General features: G+C 38.6%; 1 protein-coding gene across 1 annotated transcript in view; it reads right to left on the reverse strand.

Moving 5' to 3' along the window:
- Positions 1-14,774, reverse strand: part of LOC306859573 (calmodulin-binding transcription activator 1-like) — a gene marked incomplete at its 3' end in the record, with an annotated part of 401,012 nt that overhangs the window by 351,827 nt on the left and 34,411 nt on the right. The window contains exon 3 of the mRNA XM_079400671.1: positions 11,590-11,693. Coding sequence (XP_079256797.1) covers positions 11,590-11,693 — 104 coding nt within the window. The remainder of the gene's footprint in view (positions 1-11,589; positions 11,694-14,774) is intronic.

The raw sequence follows: 14,774 nt of genomic DNA on the forward strand, positions 1-14,774 counted from the left end.
TTGCCATCATTTACTCACCCTCATGTCATTCCAAACTTGAATTTGTATGAATTTCTTTCTTCTGAGTAACACAATACGAAAAATTAACAATGGTTATTGGTTGTTCTTTTCCATGCAATTACAACACGTTATGGTACCATTGATGTGCTAAATTTCAAGTCTTTTGAAACCATATGGAAGATTTAAGTGACAATAATTTCATTCAACGATAATCATCACCTCCACCTACAGAGACCTGTAAACCATTGTGCCTGGATCACTGCGTAAATTGAATCTGAACCCGTCAATTTTTTTTCTCCATGGAACAGAAAAGATGATATTTTGAGAAATATCCCAATGTGTGTGTGCGCGCGTGCTTCATACAATGGAATGGTCACCAATACTGTTTGGTTACCAACATTCTTTTATGTTCTGTAGAAGAAATAAACACAGGTTTAGAACAACATGATGGTGAGTAAATGATGACAGACCTTTAAGTCTGAATTAAGGGTGAATTAAATTCTACCTAAATTCTACAAATCTATAGTATAATGGCTTAGAATGAGCACTGTGATATATGTCCTGCAATGAATTTTATGTATAATCATTTTCTTTAAATTTATTTTAAATCAATTTCTATATCATTTTAAAATTCCTTGTTTTTATTATTTTTATTTCCATGTTTTTATTGATTTTTAATGTCTATTTCACTTTCTTTTATGTAAAGCACTTTGAATTACCACTGTGTATGAAATGTGCTATATAAATAAACTTGCCTTGCCTTGCCTTAGAATATAATGATCCACTTTTATGATACTTTTACAGTGCTTTTTCATAATGACAGTTTCATTCCTCTTTAATTATATTAAAAGAGTGCCCAGAATATTCTTCAATAACTCACCATTCTGTTATACAGAAGAAACTAAGTGAGTTTGTAACAAACTGAAGAGGACTAAAAATGTTTGAAAAATGACTTTCATTTTTGGGTGAGCTGTACCTTTAAGTGTGCAATGACCCCCTCCTGGGTATGTGAAGATGTCTGGCACCTTCGATCATCTGCAATCAGACTACAATTAGAGCAGGGACATACTGTGAGAGTAAGTAGCAATCACTATGCTCTTTCATCCCATATACCATGAGTAGCAACTGGTGGTATTAACGATTATGGCCATGTCAGCCTTTTTAGCCTGGCATTTACTGACATATGGATCTATGGTGGACACTGGCCAACATCTAGCAGTGTAGGACAAAAACTCAAGTGCCGACCTTCATGAAGGACACCTGTCACGAGACTTCAACACTCTGAACAATGTGGCAGAAGTAACATTTGAGAGCATAAAAACGATGAAGAGCGACCTTTCATATTGTGATTTAATGGAATGCTGGAAGCAGTAAAGGTCAGGCAGTGTCATCCATTGCTGTCCGCAGACAGCTCTACAAGTAACATGAGGTCTAATGATATATGAATCCATAGATCAAAGGCTTCCTTACCCCAATAATCTCAGTACCTTGCTGAAGAGCAGATGAATTTCTGCAGGCATAAGTTGCTAAGTTGTAATGTGAAGATTCTGAAAGATCTTAAGTGTTTTGTGAGAGAACGTGTCAGGAGATCCTAAACCTAAAGTGTGAAGAGTGGACAGAGGCACAGCAGGAGTAATATCTTTGTTTTGCAATCCACCTATTTTAATACAAAACAGGGATAATGTGATTTGGCAAATATCATGTTACCTTGGCAAAACCCCTTCAGATTTTGACACCAGTACAAAGTTTAACTTAGGCTTTAATGACAGTCCAGTTAGCAGCGAGTCCAGGTCCTGCTGTGCTGCCAAGACTCAGGTTCTTGGTCGACAAACCCTGTGTAATGTTTCACACTTATGCAATGAATGCTTGCGACCTGTTGTCACGACTCTAGGAGAGGGACTTTGCCAACAGGGAAGAAGTGCATTTGTCAGCGCTTAGTGCCGCTTTGAATTTGTAAAAATGATTACCTGCAACGACACAAAAAAGGATAGATAAATGCAAATGTATATATCATGGTTCAAAACAAATAAGTGCATAGGAAGAATGGAAATCAGGATAATGATGGGCTGAAGCGAGTGTGAGCAGAGAGAGTGTAGAAAAGGAGTGGAAAAGAGAGAGCGAGAAAGACAAGAAGGCCTGCTGTGTCCAGGGATGTCCGTTAGATGGAGCTGCAGATGGGCAGGAATCCAAAGGAAGAGAATTCCAGCCTGCTGGCTCTTCGTTCTCAAGGACCTTTAAAGATCAAAGCCCAGCACATAACAAGAAAGAGAAAAAGAGGAGGGATCCTGTGAAGCAGAAGAGCTCGCGTGCCCTTCTACTGATTAAGCTAGAACTTCCCACCCACTGATCTGAACGAAAGGCACCAGAATGTGGGAGTCTATCGAAATCTCTGTGAATCACCTCTGCAGTTGGCATCCTCTTTCTCCATACTGATGGAGCACAGTTCCTCTCATGGTACTGCGTCTAATGTGCTTTCTGTGAAACAACTAAATAAAGACAGGCCTATCCCTACTGAGATAGGCGGATGGGGTCATTTCCATTGGTTTAAAAAAAAAAAAAAAAGGATTGTACGACCTGACACACAGCAGCTGACCAGGATGAAATACAAAATAATGCACGTGACCAAACCTGAGGGACATAATAACCAGGACACTAAGAAATCTGAGTTAGCCTTGATACACTGCAGCTCTATGAGGTCAAGAGAGAAAAGAAAGAAAAAAACAACAACAATAATGGTCAATGTCAGAGAATAAAGTACACACATTTGTATTAATCTTGGAACTTTGAGAAGTAAATAAGCGCAACCAAATTACATTGTACATTCAATTTTAAACAATACGTTATTAGGCCATCCCAGTGATATTATATTCATAAATGAAGGGTGGTTTTATGTGTACGCCATCTTCCAGGCAGCTCTTGGCAGTGTTGTATAGTCTTGTCTGTGAGAGGAAACCGCTAGCTTCAATAATTAATCCTGTACAAGATCCATCAATCACTGCATCTCTGAGAGTAAGGGAGACAGATACCAATCCTATTTATTTCAAGTGGGGGCGAGCGGCAGGGGTATGGATTACCGGGGTATGCGTGCTAGGCTGGCAGACTCCATGAAATGGAATAATACATCAGGCTTCAGTGTGTGCACCTCAGTTCCCCTGCCATTTGATCCAGAGAGCTGAGAACACAATGGCATTTACTTTCAAACTCTTGTAAATATTAGCTGCACAACAATGCACTGAGACAAGCATGCAAATAAGCTCAATATAACAGCGCTCTTGTTCCTTTTGCCTTGTAAAAATAATTTTTTTTTAAAACTAAGTCCTTCACAATGCAAAGAGCCAGGCCTAGCAGTTCAAAACTAACGGTAAAAATCCATTTCTCCACCCCTGAATAATTTGCACCTCACTGAACACATGAGGGAGAGGGAAGAAAGATGGAAGATAAGAGGAATGGGAGGGGAGGAGAGGAGAGAAAATAAAGGAGGAGGTGGGGTGGCGTGCAATAAAAAATGAAAATGCAAGCTGGGTTCAATTTAGAAGTTCCCATAGGAGGTGAAGTGACCTGTATGTGCAACAATAGAGATCAGGCAATTTTGAGCAGGCACCCCTGTCATCAGAGTGTACTGGAGACCCCTGCCTCAGAGCCAGGAGAAAACTGCAAAGTCCTTGTAGAATTCAAGACCCCAGAATGACCCACAGGTAGATTCTCATTACAGGCAAAGGCCCAGGCTACACAACTGCCCTCCTACTGCTTGCCTCAGCGTTTACACAAACAGAATAATGGCAAACCAAATTTCCAGCCACACTTGGCAATCATAATTTCAACTTCACTAATAAATACAGTTGGATTTTTCTAAATGTAACAACTAACAAGACTTGATATGGAAATATGAGACAATATATCAGTTTTACAACAGTTAAAGATGCACTCAATCAGCATCATGCAAATTCAATAGTTTTTGGTGTTGATGTAGGGTACATTAACTACGGGGAAAATTCAAGGTATAGAGCTGATGTTCAATAAATTGTTAATGATGCATTATAAAAGGCAATAAATGAAATGATAATTGTAAAAAAAAGTTATAGATAGACTAACAGTGAACAAAAATAATTATAGTGTGACAAGTGGCACATTAATACAGAATTTAAGAGGATACAAAGGAGCATATTATTATTATTATGAAAGCAGCAAATGTATAAACGTATACTCTTTATAAATTTTACACATCAACAACAAAAATCATTTTTTTGCAATTATCTGATTTCAGTAATGAAATCTGTCTTCACACATTACACAAATGACACAACCATTACTATGATTATGTGGGAGAATTTATCAACAGTCACATTCAAGAGGAAAGTAGTTTCTAATGGTCTAAATGAGATATTGGCAACAATCCTAACATTATAAAATATTCAACAGGAAATAAAGAGGAATAAATGAATATCTGTCCATATCAATAAACAAATAACAGGAAATTGTTTTAGTGTGCAAATGAAAGGCAGCTAGTTATGCAAATACAGCTCCCCAAAAGAAGGAGGTGGCATTTGAACCTTAATCTCAAATCCAACATTTGAGAAGACATCAGCAGCTCAACCGAAGAAGCCCCTGAGTACTGCATTTCAAATTCAAGTCATGCTTTGGACACCTGTTCGTAAAAATGTTAAAGCATTTCTCTCACCGAAAACAAACAACCAAACATGACCTTTAATTTCCACTGATTGCCCCAGAGAGGCTAATGAACTTCTCAGTAAACACTTGCAATTCATACGGGGTAATTTTAATTAGTCACAGTTGAGAAGAACGTCCCATTTAGAACATCAAAAGAAGATAAACATTCAATGACAGGTAAAGTGAAGTTCGATTAGACGAGATGGATCAAACGGTAACAACTAATATGAAAATAAAAAAGTGCCGACGGCTTCCAAAATCATCAAACTGTGGTAATCAGCCAAATGAGTTGTTAAAAGTTAAATACCTGTCTCTGTGACAAGAACTGCTCAAACATCTTAACTGTTGTAATCCATAAAGGAAGACTTTAATCCAGGGAAAAGTTCTAATGAGCTCAGGCTTGTCTGGGTGGGGGATAGGGAGGCCCTCAGGAATAGAGGCACTGAAAGGAGCAGGCGGAAAAGAAGTGGAGGTTACCAGTCTAAATAACAAGCAGTCTGGGCTCTGAACGGCACAGACACGCCAATACATCAGCATGCTAGCCATCTAGTGCTGGAACAGATCTCTGCCAAGCTAGATTTTAGTCTGGGATCAGACACTTTGGCATCCATAATAAGAACAATATGAAGCAGCCTCTACTGACATAAAGAAAATATTTACTTTCTGCAAGAAAAACAAGAAGAGCAAGAAAGAAATGAGTGTCTGCATTTGATGACACTGGAAGTCAATATGACTGCCACATAAAAGATGCAGTACCCCCCCCCCCCCCCCCCCCCAGTCCCCTCACTGTGATACTGACAAAATGTGTTACTTTGTGATAGTGCTAAACACAAACAAACAACTGTCTACTTGGAGCCCTACATGGATATGAACTTTGAAATGTACTTTAATTATAGAAATGTACAAGATTTATGTTCAATATCAGTGATAAAATTTCACTGTATCTGTAAATACTGAATATTTAGACAGCCTATGTTGGATAATTGTGGGCTCTTGTTCAAGAAAAAAACGATCGATTTTATTTAGAATATTGGCCATTTATTTGCTATCAGACATAACATGCAAATAATCATTGGCTTTTTCGTCCAGAATTTCAATATCAGTGCAAAACCAAATTAATTATATATCAGCAGACAAGGCAATTTCACTAAAACAAGCTTGTAACAAGTAAGTGAACCACAGCCTCATATTACAAATTACTACAACAAACAGTAACACAAAGGTTACGTAGAGGTTTCTCTTTGTTCATACGCAGCTCTTTTATTATTTGTTCAGTCTTTGCTCACAAAACAGTCATTATAGTTTCAAAGGTGGACCAGAGTGATGTGGATATAATTGAAGCCATGACCTGAAACTGTTATTGAATAGATGTGATGCAGATTCCACAGGAGGGACGGCAAGTGGGGGGTCGGGACAGATTCAGATGGGAGGCAGAGATAAAAGGAAGGACGTTCCCTTTAGTGTTGGACCCCAGCAGAGGAGTTAAACTAATCAAAAGTAGGTAACGTGAAGTATGAGGCTCACTTCTTTTCTTAAAGAAGAGGATGAAAAAAACCCCAGGTCAGACAGTCACATAACACAAAGGTAAACTCAGCTCTACAAAAGCAAGGCAAATCAACATTCCCATCACGAAGACATGATGATATTACCTATTCCAAATGAGGGATGCTGAGACTAATGTGCCTAACAAGCATTTGGTGAATTTAACCTCTCTATTGTAATCTTCAGGACAACTGTGCACCGGGAGGCTCTCGATGCATTGTAATCAAAAATAGAAGATTGCTCTGATCAGTATTTAATCTGTAAATGGCTTTCTTCAGCAGGTGCATCAACTCTCCCGAGGGGTATCATATTCTCTCTGATTTGGTGGGGGAAATGCAGTCATTCCTGGCCCTGTGAGCCAAACCTCTCTTTTTTCCAGCCCCTCCACATCCTGCGTAATCAGAACCCTCTCCCTGGACGTTGCTGCCGGACGTGACTGTAACCGGAAGATTCCGTTCTCTCTGCCCACGACTCTCCCTGGGCTGCTCCAGTGCCATGTGCGTCCACGATGGCACCCCAGCAGGAGCAGAGGCATATTGCACATGGGCACCGTGCCATGGCAATGCTGGGCAGAGGGGATTAGTCCTGATGACACGGCATTAAATGTGTAGAAGTCCTTAGAGCGACTGAGCTGATGCGAACTCATCCCGCAGTTGGGCTTCGGTTCAGAGGCGAGAGAAGGTTCACAGGTCTTAAGTGGCTGCCACTCATTAGAGGCTGAGTGTCACACTAGCTTAGCTCCTCTTTTCTGTCTGTCTCCCTTTCCCCCGAGGGTCCATTCTAGAGGCCAGCACTTTTTCGGGCTTCTTATAGTGCCACTGACACTTTCCACCTGCTAGATGCCCTTTTTTGATGAGAAACCATCTTACAAGTTTGACAGAAGTCATCATTCCTTGCTTGAACCTCACTGGTTCTCAAGCCAAGTAAACATACATGCCATTTCACCATAAGAAGGACACTACACCAAGCAGGGTGGAGCGTGTGCTCTTAAATTTACCCATGGTGAGGGAAATCATTCTGAAAACTAGAGTTTGGAAATCACAGGTTACTATCCTCAATATATGGTGTGCTTCCTTTAAAAAAATAAGCCTGAAAGACTAGAAAACTTGTGCTGAAAGGAAGATAAAACCAAATGAAAAGAACCTGAGGAAGAGGTTTCTATAAAATTGTTGCCTCAAAAACCCCAACAAAAAAACATTACAAATAACACAATATTGGCATTATGTGGAGCAATTTGTGTCAGCTTATCTCAGAAAGGTCAAATGTGACTAACAGAGTTCTTCAGATACTAACATTTCACATATCTCTCTGCACAGCAGCATCTCGCCTGAATAAACCTGTTCTTTTGATTTCTGTTCTGTTCATTGTCAGATCTCATAGATCCCCTTTCTAATTAGTTTTCATGTTTGCCTCAAACTCTGTTGTGCCTTTATTGTTAAGCCTATTTTCTTTGTTATAAAGATTGTGGTGCTGTGGTTGCTACAGTTAAATAAATTGTCAATCCTTTGCCCGTATTTTCTTCAAATCTCATTCTGACAGTTTAAAAGCCGAGCGGTGCCTTTGTGCACATCACCTCTTTTAAACCACCTACATCCTTACCTCCTCCTCTTGCCATCTACCTCATTTTGAGCAGATTGGTTTATCTAACTTTCCAGCAAATGCTTGAAATTGAATCCAACTTACATTCTCTGTATAAATGCACACAAGGAAAGATGACAGATTAAAATATGGCCCAGAGCGCTGAACATCAAGTAAAGAAAAGATGGGCTCCCACACATGACCGCTGCACTCCAGCTAGCCTGATTTGTCTGGACTGCGTTAGAAGTTATGCTGTCATCTGACTGCACTTCAACATGGAGAACTGCATGTTACATGAGAGAAACTCAAACAACAACAGACTTGGTGAGATAATAGAAAAAATGCAACATATGATGTGATGTGACAATTTGTTTTTTTTTTAGGTTGATCCTGTATATTTCCTGCCCACATAAACTCCAAATGAACCCTCATCATTAAGAAGACATTATTTTGAGAAAAAAAACAGTATTAAGTGGGAAGAGCAGCAGGAGGGATATAGAGGAAATACAGGAGGTGTCACTTTCAGTAAGAGTCACACAATCAGCAGCAATGAGACTGCTTAATACCTCTCAGTCTGCCATCAGTGACTCACTCTAGCCTCAGTGTCTGCCTGGCACACATGACACAAAAATGTCCTTGCTTTTTGGGGAAGGTTGTCTTCCCTCCAACCAATGGTGGAGACCATTCTGATGCACGCAACATGAAAACACCATCACAACGGCCTTTTCTTCAACTATGGCCATTTTTCACCCTGTGAACTCTTAAAGACACTTTACACACTTATTATTATGTCAAGTCTATATGCATAGATCAGGCAAGGAGAAGATTTAGATGATCAGTTTAACCTTTAAAATATCATAATTATGGATTTTCATAGACTGAAAGTCTGGGACAAGGATAAATTATTAAAATATGTACATAAAGATTTAAAAGTTGCAAAAAGTAAAGGCATTTTTAAAAAGTTTCAAAAGTAGCTTGCATACAAAATAAAAAATAATCCACTAGGCCATAAAAGATGAAAAAAAAGTGCCTGTAGTTGAAGAAATACCATAACATCATTATAATGATTCACTTTGGTGAAATCTTTGTTACATACAGAAGACTAAGTCAATAAAATATGGGTAATATTATTATATTATTTCATTATTGCAGATTTGTATTGAGTTTAGAGTTTGCATTTACCAAGCATTTTTATGCAGATTGAGGAATATAGAATCTAGGTTTGTTATTTCATAACTGAATTTACTTATATTCAGTATGTGTAATGGGATAAAAATAAGACAAAGCGCTATATTATGGTGAAGAGAGAAGTGCAAGTGAGGCAAATAAGAGCACTGCTGCAAAAAATGTACTTCTGTCTGATGTCTTCATAGGCTATATGTGAAGATATAGCTCATTATGAATTGCTTCTGCACAAATGAACCCAACTTGTATAATATTTTGTTTCCTTAAAGAATTGGGGAACAAACATGAAATAACTTCCTGAAGTTCTTGATTTCTTTCTTTCATAACGTACTAGGACAAAGATGATATCATTCCACAATAAGTGCTGACATTTTTAAATCAATTCCAATAAACACATTAATTAATTTTGACTCCAAATGTTACACCACAGGTCAAATGCGTTAAAGCATCAGCTTCAATTAGAAAGGCAGCCGCTGATCTGAAGCAATATTCTAGTTCACTTGTATCATTTCAAACCAGACCACAAATATACAAACACTGTCTGATGTAAACTGACAGCCTTTGAATGACAAGTGCACATACATAGTTCAGAAATCTCAATTTTTAGTCTGGATATTGCATCATGGTACATGGAAATAAAGCCAAACAATCAAAAATATCCCACAATGCCATATTTGCACTTCAAAGACAAACTATTCAACAAAACGAAACTGAGTCTCTGGTTACCAGAACCGCAGAGGGAAAACATTCAGAGCTAAATTTGACAAGACACAAACATTCAACGGCTTGGTGCTTTCAATGTCTATTTCAGCATTGTCATTCACATCCACACCTCTTTCCCTTCAAAAAAGCCACTTGTCACTCCATAAAGAATATGAAGAGGGATAAAGCAGTGTATTCAATTCATAAATATCCCTTTAAGAGGGCCGCGTCAGTGATTTGTCACTGGGGACTTTTGGCAGAGCTGAAATTGATGTAAAGGTGACATATGACTTATGTATGTGGCTATGGAAGCTGTTTTGATATCACTGAGGGAGGAAGGCAGGCTCACTACCCCACCAAAGCGCTCCTCATCCCTCTCTTTACCAGCCTGCACAAGAGGATGTCATTAATTTGAGGGGGAGAGTTTTAAAAAAGAAAGAAAAACCCCAAAAAAGCTTGAAATGCACACACAAGGTTCCTTTGTCTCTTGCTCTCTGATGACGCCTGTCACTTAATGTGTGAAAGCCATGCATGCTTCAGTGGGATCAATTGTAATAAAACGGCACCGCCTTCATTGAGCTATGAGTTTATGAATCTCCTTAGAGAAACTCAGAGTCATTTAAAATCCCTCTAGCTTACGGCAGTGAAACAATGTTTAGTTTCAATCTCCCCACAGCCTCCGCACGGAGGGAGCCACACCGCACAACAGACTGAACACAAACAACAAATAAAATGTGAAAATCAAGCAAGTCACAGTCTCATTTCCATTAAATGATAAAGTAGCAGCAGTGAAAAGAAATGAACTAATTTAAAATGGCTGGCCTATAGGTCAAGGACAGCTGGAGCAAACAGTCTCTGATTTTTCCTCCCAGTCATACAAATAAAAACATTTTACATTTTCATTTTCAATACCGAAATCTAAGAGGCTTGTTATCTTTTCTTATTTGTTTGATGCATTGTGTCTGAAATGCCTTCAGGCTGTGATAAACGTACTTAAAACACATTTTCATATGTAGATTATTAGGTATATGGCTTTGTTAGATAGCAAGGCTTCTATGCAGCGGCACAGAGGGGTCTGAAATAGCATGTCAGCATCTTCTGAAAGTCAATAAACAACTGAGCCGAGCTAAACGACTTTTCTATTCTAATCCAAAAATATTTTAGTTTCCTTGAATTGTTAATATAAGATCACACAGTGCTCTGACCCCAGGGAAAATTTTCAAGGAGTATTGAAAATGTTACAAATGTCACCAATACGCAGAAATGAAGGAAGACTAAAATGAAGAGACGGTCGAAGGAAAAAAAAACAGAGCATTCATATTCTTCTCTGATTTAGTAATGTAATGACTATGGGCAGAATTACTTTCATCACACAAGTAAATAAATAAATAAATAATCACATCTTATCTATATTTCCAGGGAATTAAAACATTTGTGAATAAAAGTGATGCTGGAACAGATGGCCAAAAATGATTAGTTTTAATTTACAAACTGCTGTACAATTCACCACCAAAAAAGCAACAGAATATGAGCTAAAATATTGAACGCCAAAACCTAAATGTTTTACGAGCAGATCATGAACTATTGCAAATTTATATTTGCATAAATGTAAAAATTAGATCTTTGTATATACAGAAAGCTTTATGAACCTGCTGTTTCCTAAAACACTCGATCTATGTCCGGTGAGTGAAAATCCTTTGCAAGCACACGGAAAATAGGCAACTTCCTCCTGCCACAAAAATAAGGCAATCACACAGTTGCTGTTAATATCTGAACTGACTGAAGAATCCCTAGAGAGGTTTCTATTAACACATTGTGTCCGTTTCACTGCTTAAAATAAATGAGGTTTTATCTCTATAAAGTCAGCAGGAGTTAAAAAAGACAGCAGCAGATGGCAGAGAGAGGTGACCTTACCTCATTGGTGTTCCACCTGTGTCTCTCTTTTGGCAACGTGGAGCATTTTGGTAGACATTCAAGCAGCTTTTTGGGCAGGTATATTTTCAAATGTCCATGTTCATCTGCAAAACAAACAAAAAAACAAGCTTGCATTAAAGAATAAAGGTAAGAGGCAGTAAAACATTTGTGTCATTAATCAATTCCCATGATGGATTGATGCAATCATGCTAAAAAAAAGGACTCAGTGTATGACTACAATAACCAGTATATATGATTTAATATTAGATTATCCTTTGCAGTGCTTCTACATTCTTCATACACAGCACATAACAAGGATCATTAATTAATGGCCGCCAATTATTCTGACTGCAAAGAGCGACTAATGAGCAACTTGGAGAATGAAAGTAAAAAATGTTAGATGAATGAAAATGTGAACTAATTGGCCAAACATGCTATGAGAAAAAAAGATAAAAGAAATAGTGACATATTGTGATGAAAATTATCAGACTTCAGGTGTTTCAGTAGTGGAAGTCCACTCTCAAGGGCTTAAGGGGAACTGATGCTAAGCTTTATTAAGACTTTAACTACCCAATAAAGTACACAGCCACCCTGATCCTGACTGCTCGAAAGAACAGTAAAAAGCACAAATGCTGGCTAAAGATAAAAGAAAAAGGGAATACAATTTGTTTGAGGGGCAATTAAGGCAGGGCTATATATCAGGCTTTCTTCCATTCTTACCCTGTCTGTCTCTCGTTCCCATTCCTAAGGGCTTGGCAGGCCAGTCAAATCCCTGCCATTTAACTTTCATTGTTAAATGAAAGTTCACTTTCAGGGCAGAATTTCTAAATTACAATGAAATTGTCTACAACTGTAAATTGAGTCCAATTATAATCACCTTGTTACAACCAACTGCTGATTATACATTCGTCTGTCACCTACACCCACATGACATTCACATTCCATTCCACTAAAACCCCTGCAGGAGTAAGGATGAATGGATGAAAGGGGAAAAAAGCTTTGACCGGCCTGAATAAAGGAATCTGTAAAAGGCGTTTTTGGGTAAAAGCTAATGTGGTGTGTGTGTGTGTGTGTGTGTGTGTGTGTGTGTGTGTGTGTGTGTGTGTGTGTGTGTGTGTACACACATTAGGGGTATAACGGTACATGTATTCGTACCGAAAATGTTCGATACGGGTCTTTCGGTTCTGTACGCATGTGTACTGAACAAATTCAGACAATAAATGCCATTTTGGCTCTCTTTGATGTGGCACAACAGATTGCTGTATAGAAGCCTCAGTTCTAACGGAAGCGTGGAGCGCAATCGTCCCTTCATCTTTATTACTAGTTTTGATGCAAAATATGCATGAATGAACACCTCATGTAATCGCTCAATCAGTGTTTCAATTGCGGAAAGATGCCAATAAAACAGCTTGTAAATTAGGGTTGGCAAAATTGGCATCGGACAATGTCTACAGTGAAACATTGCAATGGACGATGACATCAGGGGGTGGGGGCGGGGCGAGTTAGGGGGTGTGCCCGAAGTGTGAATCCATATTCAGAAAGACACTGGAAACACATAACGATTCCTAATGGTTGCCTGTTACATTACAGTAAATAAAATTTCAATTACCACATAAACAGAGTAAGGAGAGATGACTGAGGACAATGGTGAATGGTTTGCAGATCCTCAGCACCACTGACAAACATCTAATCTTGTAAAATGTGTGGTAAGTACTCCATAGTATAAACAGAGTAACTCACGCGCAATCGCAAATCTCGAAAGTGACAGTGAAACTAAAAAGCGATTGTGCATTCAAAAGCAGTTTTAATGCCAGGCATAATAGTGGCTCCCTGATGCCCAGAATTATATACAATACAGTATAATTACCCAATGATATAACTGCGAGAGAAAGTATTGAAATATGTATCTTCCTCCCATCTTGTATTTATTCCCGTTAGGGGTTCTGTAGTACACATTTTCTTTCCAAACACGGTACTGGGATGCGGCGGATTGTGGGGGGTATGGGGGAGGGGTCACGATGTTGGCTCAACATCGCAATGTCTATCAGCCATCGGCGATGGACGATGGCATCGTCTATCGGCCCAACCCTATTGTAAACAAAATGTCATGTGGCTAGGGGTGTGCGATATATATCGTCCATATCGTAATTATTGGTTTAACGATGTGCAATTTGACAATATCGAGTATTTTGGAAAAACCAAACAAAACACCTATGGAGTGCACGCATACATTAGCCTACGTGGTGATGAAGCGGGTTAAACAGTGCACGTGTGCATTTAGAGTGTGTTCTTTCACTGCATGATTCATTGATCGCAAAATTCAAGATATATGGGGGCAGAAAATTTATATATTTACGTTTCATATAGTTACAATTACACTAAGAGTGCCGTTTTTTTCTTCAAAAATAAGCACTATTACAAATGTGATATTGATTTTATACAACAGTTCAATAAACAATAAGTTACTATTAAGAATCTTACGTTTTAGACACCATATTGCCTGTTTTTGCTCCATTTCACCAACAAAAAATAATTCCAAACACAGCCACAGCACCGTTTTGCGTCTCTGAGCAACATGGCAGTGCTTCATTCCTGAATGAATCAACCTTTTAATTGATTCGGTTCAGTCGCAATGACTCACTTAATAACAGTGACTTTCTGCCACCTACTGGTGGTTTTAATTTCACATTTAAAGTCTATTTTCATTTTTTAAATAATTTTAAATATCAGTATTCAATGTTTTATGTTTAAAATGTCAAAAAATCATGCATTTGTAATAGGGGTCGACCGATTATCGGCCTGGCCGATTATTGGCACCGATATTAAGCATTTTTATGATAATCGGTATCGGTCATTTTCAAAACCGATGTACCGATAAAATTATTTAATTTTGAAACGCGCTATTTGGCTCTGATGCAGCCTGTCGGAACTCACCACTCTGTGGCCTAGAGCAGTCTCCGCCCACCGCGCATCTGATTTGTTGAGAGTCAGGAGTCCGACCAATCAACGTGGAAGACTAAAGGCACTCTCACACCGAAAGCGCTTGCTAACTGGTGCTGCTTCATCATGCATCAGTTATCTCTCAAATAAGGCAGCAGCAGACGTTGCTCAAGTTGCAATAAATTACAATCTACTACACTGAAGTTGTAAAAACCTAAATATTATCTATTTATGGTTTCCGAGAT

This window comes from Barbus barbus (assembly GCF_936440315.1).
Source record: "Barbus barbus genome assembly, chromosome: 40".
Classification (NCBI taxonomy): domain Eukaryota; kingdom Metazoa; phylum Chordata; class Actinopteri; order Cypriniformes; family Cyprinidae; genus Barbus; species Barbus barbus.